This window comes from Saimiri boliviensis, chromosome 6 (assembly GCF_048565385.1).
Source record: "Saimiri boliviensis isolate mSaiBol1 chromosome 6, mSaiBol1.pri, whole genome shotgun sequence".
NCBI classification, from domain to species: Eukaryota; Metazoa; Chordata; class Mammalia; order Primates; family Cebidae; genus Saimiri; species Saimiri boliviensis.
Window position 1 is genome coordinate 18,274,983 of NC_133454.1, and position 27,993 is coordinate 18,302,975.

The 27,993-nt window shown below is 37.5% G+C and overlaps 1 protein-coding gene across 2 annotated transcripts; it reads right to left on the reverse strand.

Annotated features, from left to right (window-relative positions):
- Positions 1-597: 597 nt before the first annotated feature.
- On the reverse strand, positions 598-27,993 carry PCF11 (PCF11 cleavage and polyadenylation factor subunit). Of its 2 annotated transcripts, none has more exons than XM_010345618.2 (16): positions 27,481-27,993; positions 23,697-23,822; positions 21,268-21,456; positions 20,738-20,932; positions 18,394-19,508; positions 17,801-17,984; positions 17,207-17,690; positions 15,109-16,673; positions 12,863-12,959; positions 8,388-8,507; positions 7,765-7,870; positions 5,063-5,246; positions 4,414-4,569; positions 3,935-4,027; positions 3,365-3,400; positions 598-1,744 (listed from the first exon to the last, which is right to left on the reverse strand). In XM_010345618.2, exons 1-16 carry the CDS (start codon positions 27,670-27,672, stop codon positions 1,529-1,531), a joined length of 5,058 nt encoding a protein of 1,685 aa, XP_010343920.1. In that variant the 5' UTR covers positions 27,673-27,993; the 3' UTR covers positions 598-1,528. The 2 variants fall into 2 exon arrangements, with proteins under 2 accessions (XP_010343920.1, XP_010343921.1); XM_010345619.2 differs by having other exon boundaries at positions 17,600-17,690; positions 27,481-27,765.

Consider the following 27,993-nt stretch of genomic DNA (forward strand, 5'->3'; position numbering starts at 1 on the left):
AATAAAGATTCATCATAATCTATTCAAAACTACTGAGTTTTAACCATACATAGTCAATTTTTGGAAACACAAAATGTTTCAAGCCTTTACATTTGCTGTTCATTTTCCGAAGATACCCTTCCCATCAGTATGGACTCCACACCTGGTTATCCTTCAAGACTCAAATATCATCACCTCTGTAGTATCTTCCTTAATCCACCTTCTGATAGTTTGGTGTGCTTATTTCTTATCGTAACATTAATTTGGGGGTATCTTTTAAAATTGCCGAAACTGGAATTAGATGAAACAAAGCCATGTTCAAATTCTTAAATTTTAAAGTGAGTGGCTTAATTGCTTCTGTAAACTGGGGACACCATCTACCATATAGTTATTAGATGTGAATACCAGAGAAAGTACATGTAGAAGGTGCTAGTGCCTGCCACATCGTATGTGCTCAATAAAACTCACTGTTTTATGTGCTTACCTAATAAAAGGCAGAAAAGACCAAACTTTCTCAGTGCCTGGCCCATAGCAAGTGCTATGTTCATGTTTTAAAAAACAAAAGACAGCAAGAAAGACACATAAACCTCTTCAAGAAATAAAGAAATACAAACAAAGTTTCTTCATCATTCTATTTATTATGTATATGAATATTAACATCTCATGGTCTCCATCTAAGCCAAAACCAACAAAAGAAAAAAGTTAACCATATCTCAAGCAAACATTCTTACAGATTCCTCTGTAACTTAAAATAGAAATATGTTCATCTGCATTAAATCATTTGACAATTTGAAAAAATGTCTTTTAAAAAAAAATCACCTTTAGTACTTAAATATATTTGTTAATTGTTTGATGTCATCAGTGTCCAAGTTCAAGAATAAAAGTTGCTTCATTAGATATTTTCAAAAGTGTACATCTGGATGGTTCTCTATAGCTGGAATTGTGTGTGTGTGTGTGTGTGTGTGTGTGTATATATATATATATGCATATATATATATATGTGCAAATATGTCCTATTTTGTCTTTAAATTTTTTTCAAAATCTGGCTTTTCTATGTGAGAAAAGCCCTACGGTGCTCTCTCACAACCCTCTTTTGAAGGATGAAACTTCAAACTGCTTCTTTAATCAATGGGAGGCTTCTAGAAAAAAATTATGTTGAGGTTGCTGTTCAATTCTATTTTTACCCAATAAAAAGTACAGAAACTTTATTTGATGGTGTGCATAAATATTACACTCCATGAATAGCAAAAATATTTTTTATTTATAATTTACAGTTGCACAGTGAAAATCGTACATTTTTACACATACAATTTCATTTTGTTAAATTTGCACACATCTACAGAACTTTCACACAACAAGCACCTGAAACTCTGCAGGCAGTAGGAAATGCAAATACTAAAATGTATTTATTAACCAAATGATAGCTGAAGGCCCTGCCTCAGCTAGACAATTTATATAGATATGTCTATATATACATAAAAAAATTCTTCACCTTCTAGATCCAACAGCAGCTTTTTTAAAAAAGAAAAACATACCTTTCTCATTTTATTTAAACTGACTCGACTGTGTCATTTTCTGTTTTAATTTCAGAGGGTGTTGCTATGCTTTCCTCTGTACAAGCTGGTGGTGTATCTATTCGTTCTTCCTTAACTTTGGGACTTTCACAGGGTTCCTGCAATTCGTTTTTGACAATGTTCAACATAATGTTCAAGGGGTTTTCAACTGGTGTCTTGCTGGGTGATGGTGTACAATCAAATGAAGATGTCTACAAAATGAGAAGCCCTATGAGTACTGATGAAAGTTCAAAATTCTCACATTAAATGACATTTAGTTTTCTAAGACCCTTGTATGGACAAGGGAACACACATACAACAAATGCAACTGAAATACCTGCCTCCGAACAAAATGTGCCATAAAGGCAACAAAAATAAAATATATTGCACATTCAATATGTACTCCGCAGTGAGCTAAGCAGTAACAGCTAAGTTGTCAGACATTATACAGCCAAAAAAAGTTGATTAGACATGCTTCTACATTTTAATTTCTACATAGATGTTATACATATATTCTGGAACTTGTTCCTACCCTAATTTCAAATATTCTGAGGATTTTTTCAATCCCATAAACCATCATCCTGAACACTAGTCTTCTGATAACCTAAATAAATCTTCCAAATTGCCTCCAACCCACTATCTTTAAAAACCTATTTGTTTCATTACTTGGTTTTAAAAACAGACTGCAAGTATGGCCATTTGAACTTTTTTTTTTTTTGAGACGCAGCCTTGCTCTTTTCCCCCAGGCTGCAGTGCAGTGGTACGAACTTGGCTCACTGAAACCTCCACCTTCCTGCAGTGCGGTGGCACGAACTTGGCTCATTGAGACTTGCACCTTCCAGGTGCAAGTGATTCTCCTGCCTCAGCCTCCCAAGTAACTGGGACTACAGGCACCCACCACCATGCCTGGCTAATTTTTGCATTTTTAGCAGAGACGGGGTTTCATCATGTTGGCCAGGCTGGTCTCGAACTCCTGACGTCAGGTGATCCACCAGCCTTAGCCTCCCAAAATGCTGGGATTACAGGTGTGAGCTACCACACCCAGCCAACCATTTGAACTTTTAAGTCCAACAGACTGGTACCTTTTTTGGATTCTATATGTAATCATTAAAAAGTATACCTATTTTGGCCAGGCACAGTGGCTAATGCCTGTAATCCCAGCACTTTGGGAGGCCAAAGCAGGTGGATCACTTGAGGTCAGGAGTTTGAGACCAGCCTGACCAATGTAATGAAACCCTGTCTCTACTAAAAATACAAGATTAGCCGGCTGTGGTGGCGTGCGCTTGTAATCCCAGCTACTTGGGAGGCTGACACAGGAGAATTGCTTGACTCTGGGAGGTGAAGGTTACAATGAGCTGAGAACACACCATTGCACTCCGGCCTGGGCAACAAGAGCGAAACTCTGTCTCAAAACAAAACAACAAAAAAAGTATACATATTTAGATGGCTGAACAGGATTTCAAAAAAAATAGCAGTAAATGCTACCCATAGCTCTAGAAACCTATCCCCATCATGATCCTTATCTTCACTTGTCCTCACATTTCTCTGGGCCTAGTGGCCTAGTAAAAGATAACACGATTCAAGTGAATAAAATGCAAGGAATGATAAATTTCAAAATTTTAGTTGCATATCACAGAAAATGATATATTAATGTACATCAATTCTGTCAATCTAGCACCAATATTTACTGAACAACCTAAATACTGTATCAAAAAACAAAAATAGTTCAGTATATTAAGTTTAAAATAACAATACTGCTTTGATGCAAAAAAAAACCTGAAAAGTTAAATTTATTCATTTAAATGAGAATATAGTAACCAAAAAGAACTTACATTTTGATAATCTTCATAACATGATGGATGATAAATCTGAAGCAAAAAGAAAAAAAATAAATATGTGCATATTCGTTTCTAATGGAATATTCTCATATGATTTTTCTTTTTAACTTTAAACCAAAAGGTAGTCTTTGGAAAGATGACAAAAACTGTTTGGTCATGAAAATGAATAAAACCAAAATTTTCATCCTTATACTTACAAGAGTCTGAAAAAACTGACTTCTCTTGGCCCATTTAAGTATCTAGCCTAACTTGGTTTGTTTTCAGCACAGTACAGTTTGACGATGAAATATAAATCCACAATCAAAATAGTGTGGGTGAACAGAAAAGATTCAGAAGACCTAGTCCTGGCTCTGTCACTGACTAATAAGGCAACCTCCTTTGTAAAGTAAGTACAGAACCAGATGACTGCTAAGATCCCTTCTAACTCAAACTTTCTAAGTCTAATACCTTTTTTATTAAAACCAAAAATCAAACAAAAACTATTACGAACCTCCTCCTTTCAAAGTAATGAGTTAAGCCAACGACAAAATACTTAACACTTTCTTATAAAGAAATGAAAATTACCTTTCCATCTACTCTAATAGCATTTTTCAAATGCCATTCCTCCTCTTCTTCATCCCAGTACTGTTCAAATTGTTCTTGACAGATTTCACAACTCTAAAATAAAATCATATAAAATGAAATTTACATAATAGAACACATTTAACCCCATTTAAGTAAAAATATACAAATATTTTATTAAGTGGAGTAAGGAATTTATGAGTGTTTCAAAAGTCTGAATAATGTCCAAAACATAATATGATTCAAAATATATTTACAGGATTCTGTCAATCTTTCCAGCATAAAGAGTAAACATTTCACTGCTTTTGGCCACTGTAGTTATGAAACGCAAAGCTAGATTGTAAAACTGAAAAGTAGTAGCGCTTCCAAGAAGTCTTAAAATCATTAAATCAGGGATATAAATATAGTGGTATGTTTATGAGTATTTACTTAAAGAAAGTTAGGGACACTCCTATTGGGAGAAAATTTAAACATTCGCTCACCTCAACTGCTCCAGCTGGTCCAGCAGGTACACTTTGGAACTCTTTTTCTTTAGCAGCCTCTTGAGTTTTGAGTACAACTTCCTCATGAACCTTTTCAAAAAACTGGCTCTTTGCCCGTTCTTCCAGATCAGCTATCTCCTCAAATTCTATCCAGTCCTTAAAAGGAGTTGATTTTTAAAAGTTATTCCATTTATTTCGAAATTTTTACTGCATATCTTCAATATAATGCCATCCAAAGGTAGGGGTACATATATTCTTTTCTACATTATGTTCTAATATTATTTAAAATTATACTTTGAGACTTTTAACTAATAAACAACATATGGCAACTAATAATTAAGATTTAAATTTTTCATTAACTCTATAGTTACAACTACTAATTCAAAAAAGATAAGCTTCAAGTATAATTTTTTACAAAAAACAGTCATGGAGCCTTGGAATTTTAGAGCTAGAACAATCCTGTATGCTATATTCTAATCTCATCAAAATTCATTTCTTTAAAAAACCTGTTTATATTCTAGAGGTCAAATTTTATTGAGTAAATTTACATGTTAGATTCTAGCAATTATTAAAATTATTAAAATCGATATACTTTTAGAATATTATTTAAGCCTAAAATAATATGTATGGAGGCACATGGGTTACTTACTGTTAAACTGTAGTACCAACGTCTATGAGTGACTTTTCTGCTAACATCCTTTTCAGTTCTATTTTGCCGATAATGCCAGTCCAAATGATCTGCATATACATCTGTCTGTGATGTCGTAAACCTCATTCCACAAGAGTAACACTGAATACCAGTGTACAGTCGATTTATAACACTATCATAACGTCTATTTTGAAAAAGAAATAATCTTTAGTGTTGATAACATGGCTTGATGGCCTTCAAAAGCCAATTACAAGTATCTCAGTTTTCCATATTACAATGGTGAAACCAAGGGCTGGCTCAAACAGTTAACACCCAAAGATCAATATTATTTGCTAACAAAGTCATTGACCCTCTTTACCTTAACTTTGGTGAGTTTTGGAACATGGAGCCTGTCTTCTTATGGATAGCCCTGACCCAGTTATTTATTTCCATTTAGCTAAAAACGAAATGATCCTGTGCCAGCTAACAAGGCAACAGGTAGCTTATTCTAGTTGGGAGCAAAGTCAATGTGGACATGGCAGAACAGTTAAATCTCACCTCTCTAGATGTTTGGCATTCTGAATAATTAAACTTCTCCATTCTGGTGTAACAGTGAAAAAAGTACAGAAGAAATAATAATAGTGTGGATAACTAAAGAGAAAACTTAGAAGAACACTGGGAAACAATAATCAGTTTTGCTGTGGTCAGCAAATAGTTTTTAAAATTCTGGACTCTCTATTTGGGAAGAAACAGGTATATACAGAAGACCAAAAAAGTGAACAGAGCAGTTATTAACTCCAAGAAAAAAAAATTGTAGAATAAAGCAAAGAACAGAACACGGTGCTTTATTATGGCAAACAAAATAAACATTTAGTCACAATATTAATACTGAATAATAACGAAAAATAGTCCTATAACTACATAGAGGGAAGTTGGTAGAACAGTACAAGAGCTAGCTAAATCCAACCCCCTCAACCCGGTTTTTTCTGCTCTGTTGCCCAGGCTGGAGTGCAGTGGCCTTATCGGTCACTGAAGCCTCTGCTTCCAGGGTTCAAGCAATTCTCCCCGCCTCAGCCTCCCAAGTAGCTAGTTTTACAGGTGCCTACTGCCACACCCAGCTAATTTCTGTATTTTTAGTAGAGATGGGGTTTCACCATGCTGGCCAAACTCCTGACCTCAGGTGATCTGCCCACCTCAGCCTTCCAAAGTGCTGAGATTACAGGTGTGAGTCACTACACCTGGCCTAAATCACTTTTAGAAAGAGATTATGTCCAGATGTGATAAATCAAGAAATAGAAAAATATGTATATTACAAGAAATAGGCCAGGTACAGTGGCTCATGCCTGTAATCACAGCACTTTAGGCTGAAGCGGGCAGATCACTTGAGCCCAGGAGCTCGAGAACAGCCTGGTCAACATGATGAAAATCCATCTCTACTAAAAACACAAAAATTAGCTGGGTGTGGTGATGGGTGCCTATAATATTAGCTACTCAGGAGAATCGCTTGAACCTGGGAGGTGGAGGTTGCAATGAGCCAAGACCGTGCCATTCCACTCCAGCGTGGGCAACAGCACAAGACTCCATCTCAAAAAGAGAGAAAGAAAGAGGTAAATGCCAAAAAAAAATAGTTTGAAAAGTTTAAAAAAAAATAAATAAAAGATTGCCTCTAGGATACAGTGTTGGGTGAAGGAAAAAGGAATGCCATCATTTATTACAAGCCTTTAACTATGTGAAAATATTACTTTGAAAAAAATAATGATTTTATAGTATCTAATTCAAATTTTTAAAAAATGATTTTAAAAGAGTGTAAAACTCATTAGCTGTTTTATTTTTTAATAAAGTACTCACAGGATTAATGAATCAATTTGCTAGAAAAAGCTTTAAATGTTTTTAAGTAATACAATAGAAAATCATGAAAAGCTATGCACCAAATGTTAATAGTTGTTATCCATAAAGTGAGAGTTGTACGTTTTCTTGATTTTATTTACGGTATAAGTTTCCACAATTAACATTACTTATAAAATGAAAAATAGATTTTTTTTTAAATTGTAAAGGCTGGACTATAAAAATCTCATTTCTGAATCTCAAAAATCTAAGATATCGATATAGAAATAATGATGATAAACAGAAAATGAAAACTAAGCAGGAACACATGAATTATCTATACCTAGTGTTTAAATTCGCTAAGTTTTCTGTATCACAGATTAAAAAATGAAAATTTTGAGGGGCCGGGCATTGTGGCTCCTACCTGTAATCCCAGCACTTTGGGAGGCCAAGGCAGGTGGATCACTTGAGGTTAGGAGTTCAAGACCAGCCTGGCAAAGGTGAAACCCTGTCTCTACTAAAAATACAAAAATTAGCCAGGTGTGGTGGTAGAGTGCCTGTAATCCCAGGATAATCACTGGAACCTGGGAGGCAGAGGTTGCAGTGAGTCAAGATCACAGCATTAAACTCCAGCCTGGGTGACAGAGTGAGACTTTTAGGGGTGGCCTTTGGCCTAAGTACATATACAGCAAACATACTTTAAAAGAAGATTTAAAAATAGGCTTCCTAAAGACGATGTTATAAATATTTTACATTAAAAAAATTTTTTTTAAGGTTTCCTAAATGTTACAATGGTAAAAGGAATAAAATAAAAGGGAAAGGTAAAGCACTAATAGTAACAATGTCCACTGTTATTAGAGTCACTGCCTTTTTATTTTAAAGAAAATTAGATTACATACTGTTTCAATTCTTCAACTGTAAAATTAGTAAGATCTGGAACATCTTGATCTTCATTTTGTTCTTCCTCCTCTTCAAGGGGAGGCTGAGCAGCTACTTCACTTACTTCTAAAATTAAGAAGAAATACAAATTTCTTAATACCATTTTCCATGTATTCTTTAAAGTATTTTAAGTATTTATAGTATTATAAGTAAGTAGAGAAATACACCTAGTCTATTCAGTGCTTCTGATCTCAAGTTTACTGGACAAGGAACCTAATACAATTTTTTATTTTGGTATGTGATGTTAACCCTGATCTCTTAAAAGTCATCTATAATAAAAGTCATTTATTCATCAATATTCCAATTCTTTTCAAAAGTTAAATTAATATAAAATTACTGGTAAAAGCCTGCACATTAGATATGCTAACTGAAACACATGTCTGCTATAAGGTAGTTCATTCTTAGGAAATCTAAAATAATTTCATTACAAAACAACTGTATTTGATTTTCAAAAATCGAAAATAAAAGTTATACCTAGGAATTCAATTACTGTAAGGACCTTTATCATAACTTATATCATTAGATCATACATCTCAAAAATTTAATGAAGCTTTGTGTACATTAAGTGTAAAATCACACTTACGTGTTGTAGCTGAATCAGGTTGAGACAATTTGAGAATTCCTGTTTTCAGCAATTTTGAAAATAATTCATTTACATCCACCTGACTGAGATGATTATCAGGATATGCCTTAGGGAGGGCTCCTAAAAAAAAAAAAAAAAAAGAAGGAACTTCTCTTAAAGTGAATGTAGAACTTAAAGATGCAAATTATACTAAGGATTTTCCAAAAAGTTTTCTTCAAGATGTCCTGTCAACAGTAAATCTGACAAAGTCTTATTAATGATGGGTTTAATTATTTCAAAAGCCCCTAAGATTATCTTTTCATTTAGGTCAACAGACTTGAGAATATATTATAAAACAAACACAAAGAACACTAAAAACAATGACCCTTTATGCTCCCTCCTCCCATGCAATGCAGCACCACCCCTATCTCCAACTTTCCACCTTTCTAATTCTAATTCTTTTCTCCATCTTCTAAGTACATTGGAAAAGGTAGTTTTATATAGATAAAATAAGTGTATCACCTCTTAGCACTAAGCCTAACTGGAAGTACTCCTGACCTCAAAGCTCCCTGACATAACAGAAGAACTGAAACAGGGAGATGAATCAGATAACTCAGAGTATACCTGCTCCTATGACCTTTGCTAAATAGTATATTGTCCTTGCAAAGCAGCTCAGTCTATTGCTGAAAAGGTATCACAGTTACCAACAATTCAATAACTTGAACAAATAAAATAAGCCTAACAATTTTGTTTTGCTTGATGAGGAATCCTCATTGGTGAGGAATCATTCCAGTCCCATATTTTTCCAGGCACTATTCTAAACAGTGTGATTCTTTTTTTTTTTTGAGACAGAATCTCGATCTGTCACCAGGTGCCTGGCTAAAGTGCAGTGGCACGATCTCGGCTCACTGCTACCTCCGCCTCCAGGGTTCAAGCAAATCTCCTGCCTCAGCCTGCCAAGTAGCTGGGACTACAGGCGAGCGCCACCATGCCCAGCTAATTTTTATATTTTTTTAGTAGAGATGGTGTTTCACCATGTTGGCCAGGATGGTCTCGATCTCTTGACCTTGTGATCTGCCCCAACTATGAAAACAGTATTTTACACCAGGTGCAGTGGCTCATGCCTGTAATCCCAGCACTTTGGGAGGCCAAAACAGATGAATCACCTGAGGTCAGGAGTTTGAGACCAGCCTGGCCAACATGGTGAAACTCTGTCTCTAATAAAAATACAAAAACTAGCTGAGTGTGGTGGCCCATGTCTGAAATCCCAGCTACTCAAGAGGCTGAAGCACAAGAATTGTTAGAAACCAGGAGGCGAAGATTGCAGTGAGCCAAGATCACCCCGCTGCACTCCAGCCTGGACAACACAGCAAGACCCTGTCTCAAAAAAAAAAAGAAAACAGTATTTTAATGTATTTGTATGTCATTATGATACATCTCACTCACTACACCTACACAGAAAAGTTCTGAACCACTAAAAATTCCTCTTAATGGCAGAAATTCAATTTGCATCCACAGTTTACATAATCCCTACCCTTTACCACTGTGTATTCTAATTTTATCAAACTGCCTTATACAGAGTAGGCTAATTAATGTCTGTTCAAACTAAATGTCTGAATACATGAATGAATAAATCAACTTCAACAGTTAATCAATTACAATAACATTTAACTCACTAGTTTTAATCTTTACTTTCCATTAAATTAGCTATTTATATGTCTAAGATGCATAATTAGCGATTCTCATGTCTGAGGGTAGCCAAGTTTAACAACAAAGAGCATAAACTGCAAGACCAGACTCCTGGGATTTTTAGCCAGAAATTCCACTTTCTAGTTGTATAACATAATCAAGTTCCTTATCTGCCTGAGTTTCCTGTGCCGGTACAAAGGTTAATAATAATTCCTACCTAAGATTGTTATGAGGTTAAATGAATTAGTATTTGTAAGGAACTGAAGGGCTTGGCATTATTATGTAGTTTTTGTTAAACCACACACACACACACACACAAATCAATAGCCTTTCTGTATTATAAAGCTCTTTGAGGCCAGGTGCGGTGGCTCCTGCCTATAAACCCAACACTTTGGAAGGCTGGGGACTGCTTGAGCTCAGGACTTTGAGATCAGCCTGAGCTGCACAGTGAGCACCCTATCTCTTTAAAAATAAAAATAAAGATCTTTGAAGGATAAACCTTACTAAATTCATCGTAGCATAATGCCTAGCATACAGCAGATGACTAATATATATTTGAATGAATAAATGAACATGGGTATATTTCCTACTAGAAAAGGGATGTTTATACTTTCAAATTAGAGAAGGAACCTTGAGAGAAGCTAAATACAGCGCACTGAAAACTGTTGACACCTCTTGTAAACAATAAGAACTTGAAGAACAAAGACATAATTAATGTCGCATTCAATATCCCCAAACCCAGAGAAAAACTGTGACTTCCTCTGTGACACTACTATAACCTATAAACATATACAAATAACCCAAGGTTGTAAAAGCACAAAGAGGCTGGACATAGGGGTTCACAGCTATAATCCCAGCACTTTGGGAAGCCAAGGCAGATGGATCACCTAAGGTGACCAGCCTGATCAATATGGTGAAACTGTCTCCACTAAAAACACAAAAATTGGCTGCGTGTGGGGCATGCACCTGTAGTCTCAGCTACTCAGGAGGCTGAGACAGGAGACTTGCTCAAACCTGGGAGGCGGAGGCTGCAGTGAGCTGAGATCACACCACTGCGAGACTCCATTTCAAAAAAAAAAAAGGCAAAAAGAAAATTTGTAGTTTCTGATAGCATCTCATGCCACTAACCGCAATATAACAAATCCTCAGCCGGGCGCGGTGGCTCAAGTCTGTAATCCCAGCACTTTGGGAGGCTGAGGCGGGTGGATCACGAGGTGGAGAGATCGAGACCATCCTGGTCAACATGGTGAAACCCCGTCTCTACTAAAAATACAAAAAATTAGCTGGGCATAGTGGCGCCTGCCTGTAATCCCAGCTACTCAGGAGGCTGAGGCAGGAGAATTGCTTGAACCCAGGAGGCGGAGGTTGCGGTGAGCCGAGATCGCGCCATTGCACTCCAGCCTGGGTAACAAGAGCGAAACTCTGTCTTAAAAAAAAAAAAAAAAAAAAAAAAAAAATCCCAGGCAAATACTAATACTACCATATGCTATTTATAGAGGGAAAAACTGAACCTCAGGAAGGATACCTGCTTAAGGCCTGCCCATTTACAGAGTAACTAAGTGTAGAATCCAAGCCTGGTCTTCTGGGCTTTAGATCTTAATTTCCTTCTCTTTTCATTATAGTAACAAAATAATAAGAAGAAATATAAATTAATCCTAACTGTCCATCTAGAAATTAAAAGTTGAAAGGTTCCAAATTAATTGAATTTCTTGATACAATTTAAGGACTAATATATTAAAAAAGATCCTGGCTAGGACTTCCTAATTACTTCAGAAGTTTTGGAAAACTCCCTAAATTTATTGTAAACTGATTTTGTTGTAAACTGATTTTTTGATGTAAACAATGCTACATTAAAGCACATTTCTGAAAGAGCTGTTTAAATGATTCAGAAATGAAAGCAAGTATCACTAATGTATATAATTCCACTTATCACATATTAAACCTAAAATTCATTTTGCAGGCACAGTGGCTCACACCTGAATTCTCAGCACTTTGGGAGGATGAGACAGGCAGATCACATGAGGTCAGGAGTCTAAGACCAGCTTGGCCATGGTAAAACCCCAGCTCTACTAAAAATACAGAAGTTGGCCAGGTCTGGTGGCGCATGCCTGTAGTAACAGCTACTCAAGGGGCTGAAACAAGAGAATCGCTTGAACCCAGGAGGCAGAGGTTGCAGTCAGCCAAGATTGCGCCACTGCCCTCCAGCCTGGGCAAAAGAGCAAGACTCTGTCTCATAAATAAATAAAACTAAAATTCATTTTAAAAGTCCTTTTATCTACTATTAATTAAGCCTCACCCCGTAGTAACAAAGATGTTTATCAGTGAATCTGGCTAAGAAAGCCACTTTTTGCTATTTTAGTGCCCATAAAAGCATAAAAATTAATCGACTTTATTAATGCAGTATCCTCAGTATTCACTTAATAAATGTTTAATGGATCATAACACACACTACTCAAAACATCAAATAATTGAGATTTCTGAGGTTCATCATTTATTTCATTCTACCTCAACACAAATGTCGTATCTGCCCTCCCACCTTCCAGTTTCCACCAATAGGTTTCCTTCCATTTGTTTTGCACACTGTAAGTTCAGGCTAACCATCACTAGCTGTACATAAGGTCAATGTGAATATACATCTACAATGTAAATAAACTTAGAAAAGAAACAAAAATATATCAGCCAGATTAAATTTCTCTAAATTAAATAAACCTTTGTAAAGCTGTCATTTCCTAAAATTGACAAAGTTAGCTATTTAACAAAATAATAATCATTTGTCTTTTGAAAAATAAAGTTCAGAAAGTACATACCTGAAGGATTCTGAACAAATCCAGGATTTTGTGGATGAACTGGTAAAAACTGTTGTCCTTGACCAAAAGCTACCGGCTGAGCAACACCACTTAGAACCTTTAAGATAAACCTTAATTTTAAGAACATACTTTCTATATTTCAAGTAAAACTTTTAACATCCTAATTACATAAAAATATTCACAGATGTCACAAGGCCTGGCTTATAAATAAGAATTGAGAAAGGTAACCTGGCTGGGTCACTTCACTTCTAGTTCTTCTACAAACAGCAACAGTAAAACCTTCCCTTATCTGTTTCACAGAGGTGTAAGTTACCAAGAATGGGTTAAAACTTCTTTTAAAAGTTTGAGATACCTACTAAAGAAGCAAAGTAGCCCCCCCAAAAAAGGAAAATGTAAGATACCATGCAAACATAAGGTAACTAACTAGCTGTGTTACTTTACACAAGTCACTTTACCTTGCTGGTGCTTTCCCTTATTTTACAAATAGAAGAACTGTCAAAACAATATAACCTATACACAATCACAAGGGCTAGTTAGCAGCAAAACTGAGGCCAGAACTCCTAACCTTGGCCCCTTTTCCAGATAGCCTGTTTTAATTAGCAGTCTGGATTATCAAGCAGGTAAGCATCCTGCTTAGCCATCATCTTTGCATATGGTTATAGCTACATTACAAAGTAATCTTGCAAAAGATGACCTCTTGTAAAAGATGACCTCTTGTAAAAGATGTCAAAGGGGCTGGGCATGGTGGCTCACGCCTGTAATCCCAGCACTTTGGGAGGCCGAGGCGGGTGGATTACAAGGTCAAGAGATTGAGACCATCCGGGTCAACATGGTGAAACCCTGTCTCTACTAAAAATACAAAAAATTAGCTGGGCACGGTGGCACGTGCCTGTAGTCCCAGCTACTCGGGAGGCTGAGGCAGGAGAACTGCCTGAACCCAGGAAGTGGAGGTTGCGGTGAGCCGAGATCGCACCATTGCACTCCAGCCTGGGTAACAAGAGCAAAACTCCGTCTCGGCGGGGAGAGGGGGAAGATGTCAAAGGGAATGTTAAAAAATAGAACAGTCATGAAGCAAGAACTGTACTCGCATACATATATAGTTTTCTGTAGTCCAGAGGAAGGCAAGACTTCTACATGTTGCTGGTATGTAAATAAATATCCATTTATAATCCTTGTTCAATATACATGTGGAATTTTGATGGTCAGTACACATAATAAAAACTCCACCCATTCTGTATAATGTAAAAATAAGACTAAATAGTGCCATTCTAGAGTATCAGTCAATAACAGTAACATTTCTTTCAAGGATATACAGTAGAGTAAATCTAGGCAGGCCAACTGTTTTTTCACACCATTAGAGATGAACAGAAGGACTACTTTCTATCAATAATGTTACTAATGTGCTTTTAAAATCTTTCTTATTTTGTATTTTCTTCCATACAATCTTACTACTATAAAATAAATCTGTCCTAGTAAGAAAATGTCAGCACCTGGAAAAGAAGTAAGTTCAGCACAGGAGAATTTCAGCATGCAAGCAAAAGAAGTCATTAATAACCAACCGAATTAATCATAAATTCTAAACACAGTGCCTTAAAGTTACTTCGGTATGCATTTTAAAATGTATACAGAACAACTGTGAAAGAATATCAACTGTGCATGTTTTGCAACTAGAGTGTATTTGGAAGGCTGTTTGCTACTAAGTTTGCTGTGTTGACATTAATATCAAACAACTGTGTTTAACGGGACAGGTGGTGAAAAAAAAAGTAGGAAAAGAGGTTAAAAAAAGAATTGTAGACTGTAAAAGCATGAACAATTTGATCTTCTTATTTAACTAAGGCTAAGGAAAATTGGTCAAAGAATAGTCCAAGCAATCAGTTCTATGGCTAACTTAAAGCATATCAGGGCTCAACAGTTCTATAATGAAGAGTTCTATGAAATCCAATTGTTTAATATTTCAAAAGCTTTAAAGTTTAAAAAAAAAAAAAAAAAAGATTCCAGGGGTGGGATTTGACTGAGATATATCCCTAGATCCTAGAAGAGCCAAAATCAGTTTTGGATTTAAGTTGCAAATTTCATTCCTGTAAGACGCTTATTCCACTTCCCTAGTATGTGGCTTTAGGGTACATTAAAAACTTCTTTCCAATCTATACAATAAACTATGTACTGAAAACCTTCCTTAAACCCTAGAAACATTGAAAATGGTTAACCTATCTGCATACAACACAATTTTAGAATAACAGACTTACCTGTTGAGATGCCTGAATATTTCCTACTGCCATTGGAGCAGGTAAATTGCCAAAGTTTCCAAATTGAGAACTCTGAAGATTTTTTTCATCAAAATAGTGTCCAGAAGCTCTGTTAAGTGGATTAGAGAAACTCTGGTTTCCAGGGCCATGTGGTCCATTAAAATTTGGTCCTTGAGGTGAATCAAATATTTGTTCATGTCTTTGGAACTGTAGTCCTTGGGATGGGGCATTAAAAGCGTTGCCAGGTGGATCACTATATGGCCCAGTCTGATTGAAAGATACTGATTCAAGCCTTTGTGAAGGATGATTGTCAAATCTTGTGCCTTGAAGACCAAGAGGAATATCAAACCTTGATGCCTGTTGATGTTGTGGACCATCAAATCTTTGAGGTACACCATCAAATCTTGGCTGAACCTGCTGTCCAGGTGGTCCATCAAACCTCTGAGGGCCTGGCTGGCCAGGAGTCCTTTCAAATCTAGGACCTGGCTGACCATGTAATCCATCAAATCTTGGCAAGAGTGATGGCTGACCTGGCTGCCCATCAAACCTTAAAGCATGACAACCTTCAAATCTTGGACCACCTTGACCCAGAGGCCCTTCAATTCGCAGGCCACCTCCTGGTACAGGACCCTCAAACCTCATTCCACCTCCTTGTTGGACTAAAGGGCCTTCAAACCTGATCCCAACCCCTGGTTGACCATGTGGACCCTCAAACCTAAGGTTCCCACCAAGTTGATTATGTTGTCCCTCAAATCTCAGACCAGATACTGACTGACCATGGGGGCCCTCAAACCTCATTCCAACTCCTTGCTGTAGCAAAGGGCCCTCAAACCTGATCCCACCACCAGGCTGACCATGAGGTCCATCAAACCTAATCGCAGTCCCTGATGGACCATGACCCCCTTCAAATCTAAGTCCACCTACAGGCTGACCTCGGGGATTATCAAATCTAAGTCCACCCACAGGCTGACCATGAGGTCCCTCAAACCTCAGACCACCCACAGGTTGACCACGATGTCCCTCAAACCTCAGACCACCCACAGGCTGGCCCCCTGGTCCCTCAAATCGCAAACCACCTGCAGATCCTTCAAACCTCAGACTAGGGGAACCTTCAAACCGAAAACCACCTCCTCCTGCTTGACCAATTGGGCCCTCAAATCGCAGAGGTGTCCCCACTGGTCCTGGAGGACCTTCAAATCTCAAAGGACACCCACCTCCTAGCTGACCTTGTGGCCCTTCAAATCTTAAAGGGCCTCCTCCCCCCATTTGTCCTGGTGACCCATCAAACCGAAGAGAAGCTGGTGTAGGAGGTCCATCAATTCGAGGGCTTAATTTATTAGGTCCTTCAAAAATCATCTTGGTTGGGCCATCTCTTGTTACTGATGGCCTACTAGGTCCATCAAATAACGGTCTGTCTTCAGCTAAAGCTGTAAGTCGCTGATTTGTATCCAGGCCGGCAAATCTTGATGCTGGGCTATCTACAAATGGTTTATCTGAATCTTCATATCGAGGTCGCTTGAGTGGAAAACGATCATTGAATGGCGATCTCTGCTCTTCTCGCACACCTTTTAAAAAGGAAAAAAATTATTTTCACTAAATCTAAAGTTATCTTAAAGTCTTCTACTTTCATATAAATGTTTATCCAAAGATATAACTATCTCACTATATTAGAGGGGCAGGAAGACAGACAGCATCAAGCAGCAGATAAGAGGATGCCCTCTAGAGTCAGACACACCTGAGTAACAAAAAAATTCCCATCCTATCAACAGACTAATTTCATTTTGAGTGCAAGTTATTTAACCTCTCTGTTTTATTTCCTATCTATAAAATGGGGAGAATATACATTTCATCGTGTTGTTGTGAGGATTAAATCAAATTACATATAAAAAGAACCTAATGAAGTACCTGACACACAACTGGCCTTAGAAATGTTAGCTCCCTTCCCTTCCCTTTCCTTAACGGGAAAAAACATACAAAATCAATGGGGAAAAAAAATGGTAATTTGAACAGTCACAAAAATCCATCCCCACTTAGCTTGTTCATTTTCCCTTCACTGCTGTGTGATTCAATAGGCATAATCTGATTTAACTTTTTCTACCTTTAGCAGAGACTTGCTCGTCATGTCTTCTCCGGCCCTCATGGGGTGAAAGATTCTCAGCATAAGTACGACTCCCAGATATAGGAGAAAGACGTCTTGCTCTTTCACTAAATTGTTCTTTTCTGTCAAACTGTGCTCCACTATTCCTACTTGCATGTTTACTTTTGGATGGCTCACATTCTATTCCAGACAACAAGGCATCAGTCAAAGGGTAGTCAAAAATATCAGGATCTAAGAGATCAAGTCTTGGAAATGAATGCTGAACCTGTGTCCTTTTCAGTTTTGCTTTATGTTCATAGTAGGTTAATTCAGCATCAGTTAAGAGAGGTTTCTTTTTTAATCCACCTTTATTTTCTTCTGTAGGACTATCCCGTACATTGCATCTATGTTTACCTTCTTGATACTGAAATAGCTGTCGAATTTGATGTACAACAACAAGGAAGTCATCCTGTGTAATTTCACCAGATGCTAAACGTTCACTCGTCTGCACAGGGGTGATAAAAGGAAATAAAATATTTTAAATATAAAAAGTACTTACCAAAAAAATTCGACAAAAGAGAATAATGACTACATGGGATTAATCATAGTAACTACCTTTTGAAGTAATTCTCTTTTGCTTGCAAGAGTTAACTCTTTAGGAATCTGAAGATTGGCATCTACACTTAATCGATGCTGCTGCTGCTTTGGGGCTCGAGGTGATAAAATTCCTTTAGTGCTTGACCAGCTCTCCCTATGCCTTAGATGAGGAGGTTTACTATGTTCATCAACCTGTTGTAAGCTGAAACCATAAAAGCAATATATTACTTTTAAATGTTTTTTTAAAAAATATTCAGGACCATATTTAAAGATCCTTTTCAAAGGATATGGTTAAAATAGATATATATAATCACAAAAAGTAACTAAACAAATGATTGAGAGCGCAAAATATGAAATCAGCAAAAACAGATAGGAATTCTGATTCTTGCATGACTTGAATGCAACCTTAGGGAGATTAGTTAACCTTTCTAAACTTCAGTTTCCTTATCTGTAAAATAGAAATACTAGTATTTAACCCAGAGAGATGTAAGAATTAGATGAAAAAAAAAAGTACTAATAGCACCCAAAAAAGCATTTTCCAATTTTTAAATTAACATTACCTTTTGAAACATACACACTATTACACTTGAACCAAAATGTTATCATCATACCTTTTATTTTCTTCCCAACCAGATTTCCATCTTTTGGCAGACTTGGAACTTTGCCAGTTTTCTATATTCTCCTTTGGTTCAGTGCCTGACTTTGTAGAATGCTGATTTGTGATTTCTTGTGGTCGCTCCTCTTCACTCTTTTTCATTCGCCTTGGATCCCGAATATCCTGCTTAGTACTTCTCTTAGCATTTCTGTCTTCTCTAGAAGATGGTGTAAACTCTTCTATATGTGACTGCTTAACTCCGGATTGGCGAATCTTTCCAGCTTTAGGTGTAGATGTTGGAGACATACTCCTTTGCCTTCGTTTGGGTGATCGTCTATCTCTTCTCTTTGGGGAATGTATAATTGGTGACCTAGACTTGGGTGATCGAGATCTTGATCGCTTTCTAGTACTCGATCTCCCTGGTTTTGTCCCCTGTTTTTCTGACTCTTCTGTTATTGTATCCTGTTTTTGTACAATGCCATTTATGATTTTATTTCTACTTCCAGGCAATCTGTGTTCAGATGACTTCATGTGCTCATCTTTATCCTTTTTTTCTGCAGCTTTTCTCTTCTCTTTCACATCATCATCTTTGCCATCAGTCTTATCCTGAAGATGCTTTTTTAGTCTTGGATCTCTCTTATTCATATCAGACAACCTCATACTCTCCGATTCTTGATTTTTCAAGTCTTTTGTGTGAGATAATTTGTTTTTCAAAGGTGACGGCGATTTTGATTTTGATTTTGATTTAGAATCTAATTGGTCAAGTTCTTTCTTGGTTATTTTTTCACTTGATTTACTTTTTTCCTGCTTGGATGAATTTAGTTTTTCAGAGGGTATAGTTTTACTTGTCTTAATATCAGACTGGTTTAATGTGTTCATTAAAAATTCTTTCCTGTGACTTTGATCTTTTCCATGAGAATGTTGGCTTATCCTGTTCAGACGAGGATCCCGGTTAGTTCCTTTCAAATCCTGAATTTGTAAGGATGGTCCTGGACGGCTTTTCTCAGACTGCACAGGAACCTGATGAGGAGCTTTAACTGCCATAGGGGGAATCTGTGAAACATGTAATTTGGATGGTGCAGATCCAGGACCTAAACTGGATGTTTCTTGCTGAACACTAAGAGAAACTGCCTGAAATACAAAATAAATGTTCATGTCAATACTGTAAAATACTCAGATTATTTGTCAAGAAACTGCAAATAACTGTATCCTTTATTCAATATATTTATTCAATACTATATTTACACTGCCAACTTTTTCATCTTTTTTTTTTATTTTACACTGTAAACTTCTAATGCATAAATTGAGATTACAAGAAAAGAAAAACTCCACGATTTAAATGACCCATTATTTGTCCTTTTTGAGATTTTGTAATATAATCTGTAAACAGAATTTTAAAAATTGTTTCTCTCACTAATTATTCAAGATTCTGAGCCAGACTGCTCCTAACAAATTGTTAAATCACTATACTCTAGCTGCACAAGAATCAGTCATTTTAGCTGCATTCTAAGTCCTAAAATTTAGTTTCTCCCAAAGTGGTACTGTTAATGAACTTATAAAATTCTGCCTTACTATACCTCACTGTGGAATAAGCTCAGATGCTAAGTAAAATAACTTAGTATAAAGTCATTCATTCACAGAAATCTATAATCTTCCTGGCCTCCTTAATTTTGTCACTGCTGCTCATGAAGCATAAGCTCATAAAACATTAAAGACTATGCAAAAATATCTGCCTCAACACATCTACCATCTTGGGACTGAAATATTAAGTCCATATAAGGTAATGATTAAACAAAACTAAGATGCTACTTTATAAGATAGCAATCTAACAGTAAACTATTTGGATGAAATAGTGTAGTTTTTTGGTTTCTTGGGGGTTTTCTTGAGACAGGGTCTTGCTCTGTCACTTATGCTAGAGTGCAGTGAAACAATCATAGCTCACTTCTGCCTCAATCTGTCGGGTTCAAGTGATCCTCCCAACTCAGCCTCTCAAGTAGCTGGGACCACAAGCATGCACTACCACGCCTGGCTAATTTTTTTTTTTTTTGTAGGGCCTGCCTATGTTCACCAGGTTGGCCTCAAACTCCTGAACTCAAACAATCCTCCCATCTCAGACTTCCAAAGTGCTGAAATTACAGGCATGATCTACCACACCTGGCCTATGCAGTTTTTAATCAAGTGAATTTTACAATAAGGATATAAAAATACAGTCTAATAAGTATACTGTAATTTGTAAAATAAAAGTAGAAAAGAGTATACTATTTAAAAAAGTAACATGTTAATAAAATTCAAATATAAACATTACTTCCCTATTTTAAGACAGGTTTAAAATATTTAAAATGTCAATCTCCCTTACTTACCAGTTGTGCCTTAGCTTGCTCTAGCTCAAGCTCCAGCTTTTTCTGCTGAAGTTCTAACAACTGTTTTTGTTTTGCCAGCAACTGCTGCCTTATCAGTTGTTCTTGTGTAAGATTCTTTTGTATATCAGGAACAATTGGAGGAGTGGAGATGCTAGGGGAACTGACCACCGTACCAGGTGCTGAAGGCTCCTCAGGCTATAAGAAAAAATAATTTGTTTAAGAAAAATACATCAGCTAAAGGAAGCAAGGGAGTAAATGAAAATTATCAGCTTCACTCATTATTATCCAAATTCCTAAATATCACACAGAAAACTGATCAGGAATTTAAAACCCAAAATAAATGTTACACAATACCTAAACAGTGTGACTATATTTCTAAATAAAAATTTCAAATATATACATACTCTTTCTTTTTAAATTCAATCAGTTCACTACAGGGTATTCTATTTTGGCTTTCTGGCAGTAAGTTCTCTAGAATTCAAAATATGATAGTTAAAAGTATGTTACATACTATTCATATTAAAACTTACCGATTTATTTAAAAATTTAGGATTCACATGGATGCTAGACGTATTCACATTGGGGGGTAGAGGTTTAATAGGCCAAGCAGGATCTAATGAATTGACTCTGACATCCAGGGCATAAAGTTTCTTCAATGGGAATATTTCATCCCATGTGGAACGTAACTTAAATAAACTTTTCCTAGTATTTTCATCCACCTAGAACAACAGAACAATTCTATGGCTTGTTAAGTTACTATAGAATATTTTATATATTAAATGTTACATACATCTGCTCTACTTCACATATAGTTACTACCAATTGGTAAGTATATACAACAGTAATAATTTATTAAAAGTGCATTTCTCCTTCAAAAACAGAATTAAAGCCATTTTCACCTAGCCTTCATGCAAGCAACCAACTAGGCGAGTCTTTGTACAAAACGTTTCCACATCTTAGAGCTTAGTATAATATTCTTAATGTTACTCTTACTCTGGAAAAATATTAAACAACTAGAAAAATGGATTACCTAATGGCTTCAATGTTTTAAATTATTTACACTGCAGTACAAAGTTAAAACTAAGGCAAAACTACCTCACTAACCAATGCTCAATACTACTACATGGTTGAGTACCTATGAACAAGTATCGTGATGTGGAAAGCACTTTAATAACTGAAATTCACAAAACCTTAACCACTGACAAGCCTTAGTTTTAAATAGGTTATCTGCTCACGTTTGTGATGCCATAACAATTTCTAGAAAATCTGCCACTGCTGGCGACAGTAACTCACACCTGTAATTCTAGCACTTCGAGAGGCCTAGGCAGGCGGATCACATGAGGTCAGGAGTTCAAGACCAGCCTGGCCCGACCAACATGGTGAAACCCCATCTCTACTCAAAATACAAAATTAGTCGGGTATGGTGGTTCATGCCTTAATTCCAGTTACTGGATAGGCTGAGGCAGGAGAATCGCTTGAACCCCAGAGGCGGAGGTTGCAGTGAGCCAAGATCACGCCATTGCACTCCAGTTTGGGAAATAAGAGCGAAACTCTGTCTCAAACAAGAAAGAAAGAAAGGAGAAGGAAAGAAGAAAGGAAAGCAAAGAGGAAAGGAAACAGGAAAGGAAGGAGGAAAGCAAAGGAAGAAAGTTCACCATCAAGAAACCTAGGACTCTGGAAAACTGAATTAGATGTTTAACATCAGGATAAACGATAAAGTCTTAATTATATTCCTAAGTCTTTAGATGATAATATATTTATTACAAGGTCATTTTAATCAACTGTCAGGTTAATGCCCAGTTAGATTCAGTACAGGCATGCTACCAAATACCCAAGTGAATCTGAAGACCACTGAAACTGAAACCAAGAGGTTGGTTAAGCTTCAGACTACAGCCTCAGGTTAGCAGTATTCAACAATTGTGTACAATACTCTATTAATAAGCATTTTAATGCTATCTGATATAGAGCGTTCCAAATTTCTTCTGTATATAATATGCCATTTCTTTTATCTAAGAAAATATTTCTCAAATAGCAACTACATATTTTCTTATAAACATGTAAAATCTAATACTGAATAGTTCTTCCAAAAAAATTCCAATTCTACACATCTGACAACTGACAGAACAGGTATTCATCTACTAAAATATAATAACTAGCACCAATTACTGACATTAAGAAACAATCTTTAAACCTAAGTATCTCATAAGTGCCCTTTGCTCAATGTGAAAGATACAGCCTGACAGAGAATTACCTCAGCAGATCCCTTGCCTTTCTCAACATAATACGGCTTTAACCAAACCACCATGTTACAATGTTATGGAAGAAATTTACAATCTCTAGATATGGAAACTAATATTAGCCTAATTTCTGAACACTAAGGTAGGGGGGAAAGTATTTCCAAAATAACCTACAGCAATTAACTGGTCCCACCATTCACACATACCAACAACATTCACCTAAAACATACTTGGAACAATGCAACAAAAGAAGAAACATTTCCAGAAAACAAAACAAAAAAACACACAAGTTTCAGGAACCGATCACAGGTCGAGACACTAAAGGATTATGCTTTTTTCCCCAGAGAGTAAGTCAACATCCTAACACCAGAAATTTAAACAATGAAATCTGATTTACTCTTGACAATTTCAGATCCTTTTGCCTAATTCGTAGTGATGAAACAGATGTTCAAATGAACAAACTCAATTTTTTAAAAAAAAAAAAAAAGCACAACTCTAAAAGCAAATCCATCTATTCTTACATGGCTAATGTAAACCCCTAGAATCTGCTCTAAAAAACTAACATACAACATTAACTTGAGCCTCTTTCTTCAAAATGATACTAACAATAAATGTTCAAGAGAATAAAACATTTCCCACCACCCAAGAAAACCCAACACAAAGCAAATATTTATTTAATCAGGAACACATTTTTTAAAAAAAGTTTCTAAATGCATATGTACCTTTTCAAACACACAAATAAATGTTGCAACTAGATTTTTAGTAAAGGCAGTGAGATACTCTCTTCCAACGTTTTTCACAATAGAATCCATAAGGTACATAACAGGAAGCTTCTCTGAGGAAGGAGCCTGAATAAAAAGAAACTGAGAAGTTTAGTATAATGAATTCCCACCAAAGAATTACTTTTAAAAGTGAATTTTTAAACCTACAATAGAGACCTCTATTTTTGTTGATACTAAATACTTTTGAATTAATCTTTATGAAACTTAAGTGTTCAATCAAGTTCTCATATCTTACGATCCTTAATTGAGCACACAAAAGCTCAGAATTACCAGGATGAACAGCTACCCATTTAACACTCAATGAGATACCAGGTTCATGTGGAAAAAAGACCTGTGTTTTAAGTGACAAAAATGAGGAGGCGAAGGAAAATTACTTTCTGTAATCCCAGTGTCAGTTTTGGGACCCATATTAACTTACAATGGTGTGCCTACACTCAAAGCAGTTTTTAGACCTCTTGTAGAACCTCTGATTTCCATAGCCATATTTATATGTTCAAGTCTATGAAGCTTTGTTACCTGTAAAATCACTAGGATTACTTCTCTATAATCCAAATTTAAAAAAATTTAAAAACACTTCATATGGAAAGTCAATGGCAAAACACTGAAACTTGCACATGAACATGCAGGAAGTTGCAAGTTTGTTACTCAGACAAGAAAAACTGGATGGAGCAGCCGCTGAATCATGTAAATCAGGTTGAACTTGACTCTGGAAGCCAGGATTTGTCCTGAAGATTTTCTTCACAGCCTGGACTCTCCGCCGAGATATTTTCCTCTGACATGCACAAACCAGGGGTTATAAATTTGTGCAAAGCCAGTGTGGTGATGCTGATACAGATGGCCCTTTCCAAAGTAAAGAAACGTTGCCCCAGTTCAAATGCAATGCCTACCCATCACTGGCTTTTAGAAGGCACAGTAAGCTTCCAGAAAGCATCAGCAGGTTCACAGACTTGTTGAGGAGCATTAAGACACACCATAATAAAGTTTTAACTGACTCCAAAGGAGCACCCATGATTTTTAAAAGACAGAACAAAAAACTTAGGTTATCCCCATTTACCCACCCCATGTGTATAGGAATCTTAACCCTGAGTAACACTTAACCCACAGCTGCCTGAAGCTAGGGTAGGCTCACAGTTCTAGAGTACACAGTGCCATCATATTTAATAAAACCAACTGCCCATACAAGTGTGTGGAAATGCTCTTGCTTCTGATAACACCTTTACGATCAAAAGTTGGCTAAGGAAACCTTTGAATAATTTTGTATGAAAAATATTTTTCAGGTACTAATAACAGGGTTCACCCATTGCATATGGGTCAACTACAGTAAATACGAATTATGTCAAAGGGTTTACTGCTGTGTCTTTACCATGTTGTTTTACACCATTTTAGTTATTATTGTACTTATGAAGATAAACAGGCTCTCTTTAACACCAAAGTCCGTTAAGTAGGCTAATTTTTTATTACACAAGTGAAGTCCTTATATGTAATATTTTTCGCTACTGCTCTCTCGGGAGGAGTCAAATTAAGTGTGAATCCTTAAGTTTAGTAACGCAGAGAAGCTAAAGAATAAGGACACAAACATTCACCTCCAAAACACAAAACCAGGCCAGTTTGCTACCAAGTAACAGAAAATCCCTCCCCTCACCCTCCATCCCAAACCGGATTTAGTTCCCCCAAAGTGACTTTTACATCTTTTCCTCAATCTGGCTATACAAAAATAACCAGGAAACGTGTGCCCCCAAAACTTCAGCTGTCTTTTACCAGCAAACAGCCCATCTATTTTCACCACTGTGTAGCGACATACAAACAAGTTTTATGTGGTCACTATATTCAGCATTTAGTTTTCGGTTTTTGAAGGTCTTCTGGATCCATTAAAAACCAGCAAGGAAACTGTTCTTTTGAGTGACAACCTGAGCTGCTAAATATTAGACGCTGTGGAATATTAAATCCCAAGTCACGAGGTAATTAGAGTTTAAAAATCAGTGTTTTTGCCTTAAAAACACAAGTGCTTTAAGGCATTTAATGTCAAGTTAAGCCTTTATCAAGGCAAAAACTTAGTTTTCATGTCCAAGATGTTTGTGGTATCAATATAAAGCATGTTGAGTATGAGGAATGCTTCCTTTTTAAATCTCATACTTAAAAAAAAAGCTGTTTTACATACACATTCACAGGAAAATGAACGAAAACTTGTATTTTAGCTGTCAGACTGAGCATGATAAATTTGTTGAGGCCCTTAAAAAAAGAGGGGGGAAAAAAACCCTTCCTTTTCGTCCTCTTTAAAGTATGAAAGGACCACCTGAAACCGTGTATCTTGTGAAGAGATATACCCAAAAGAGTGGATGGAACCTAAAGAAGAATGAACCCAAGTCACTTAAAGACTTTTGTTTAAAACACACAACCACGTAGGTAAAAATAAGTCTTGGAAACAGATTCTACACCTTACAAAGGTAAATAAAAAAGACAAATACATATTTTATATGTTTTATTCACAAATTTTATAATACCAGTCACACATTTCAAAACCATTTATTAGAGTCAGACCACTCAGTTTTACACTAGACAGAAACCGTCTCTAAACAATATATTGGTGGTTGTTGTTAAAGTGGCCTTTAAAAAGGGGTTCACTCTGCTAAAAGGAGGCTCATCCTGATAACTGCAATCACTAACAACTAGAAAAAACTAAACCGTAAGTACAAGCTTGAAAAATAAAATGTAGCACTGGGACGCTATTAAAACTCATTTAACTAAGTTTAACAGTAACTTTACTTAAATGACATATCGCTCCCATATGAATCCACAGAAGAGGAGGACTACAGGGAAATATAAGGTGGCAGAAGACCACTTCTGTCAAGGGGTAAAGAAAACACTCCTTCACTATCAGGGAAGGGAGAAAAAAGAGAAAAGGAAGAGGAGGAGGGACTGAACTTTTCAGAGAAACTGCAAGTACTTGTTACCCGCTGGGCCAGCTCTCCACCTACAGGTTGGATAAGATCTCCTCCCTCCCACCCAAACCCCACCCTCAAGCCCACTTGCCCCCCTATTTGGGGACAAATCAGACCCTCCGATAGGAAAATATAAGTTCTATCTAGCCGCCCCCACCCCAAAATGGGGCTGACGGGTGTGAGCAGCTGCCTGGCTGGCAACGAATGGATTCTCCTCTCTTCCCTTTTCGCATCATGTGCTTTTCAGGCGCCATGTTGGGCTCCTAACAGGCGGCTGCTCCACTCGGGGCCAATTCCCTATTCCCACCCACCAACAGCTCGCTCCCAGGTCCCCCTTCACCTCCTTCCAACCCACAGAGCACAATTACCAAAGAGGGTGCTAGGGGAAAACGGGAGACCCACTCCCCCACTTCCCAGAGGGTTAAAATGGCTTAGGTTAACTCTTACTTCCCCAAACCACAAACTGCCTTTAAGTCTCCCCCACCCCAAAGGGCTCTATTCAAAGCGTGTGCGTGTCGGGATATACAATGCGGTGACCTAAAAAGGGAGTTGGTAAGCGGAAGTGCGACTCCACCCTTTATCCTCCCCACTCCCTCCCCCCGAGAGGCCCAAGCTCGAAGCCTGGGCCAGAGACCGAGCCAGAGTTGGAGGGGGTGGGGGGGTGGGGTGGGGGGTTGGAGAGAAGGAACACTGTCCCCCTTTGGATGGAAGCGAGACCTGGGATGAGGCTGACACTAAAATCAGGGAGTATTAGAAGAATAGGAGGCTGCGGGGTGTATAAAAACCTTGGCGGTTTGGGCCTCGATGAGAGAGACGATCTCCTTGGCGAAGGGCAGGTTCTCCTCGGCTAGAATGGTCAGCATGTTGATGTGCGGCTTGCTATTGAAGGTCAGGTCTTCGAGCGATGACTGATAATCCCGACAGGCGTCCTCCCGGGCCCCCGCAGCCCCGGCCTCGGCCGGCGTCTGCTCTGACATTGCGCCGCGGCCCCCCTCCGAGATCCGCCGCAGCTGAAGCTGAAGCCGCTCTGGATACCCCGCCTCCCTTCCGACTCCTCTTCCTCTCCCCGGTTCTCTCGCGGCTCCGGCTTCACCACATGCTGACCGCGGAGGGGGGATGGGGGACGACACAGGGGGAACCTCGGGTATGAAACGCCGCCGTCTCGCGGGTGATCTCCGTCCACTTGCAGCCGCCACAGAAGCTTCTTTCTCCACAGACACAAAATGGCGGAGGCAGTGGCGGCTCCAGCTCCGAAAATGTCTGTGTTCCCAACCGCTGCGTCGTGCGAAATGAGTTAG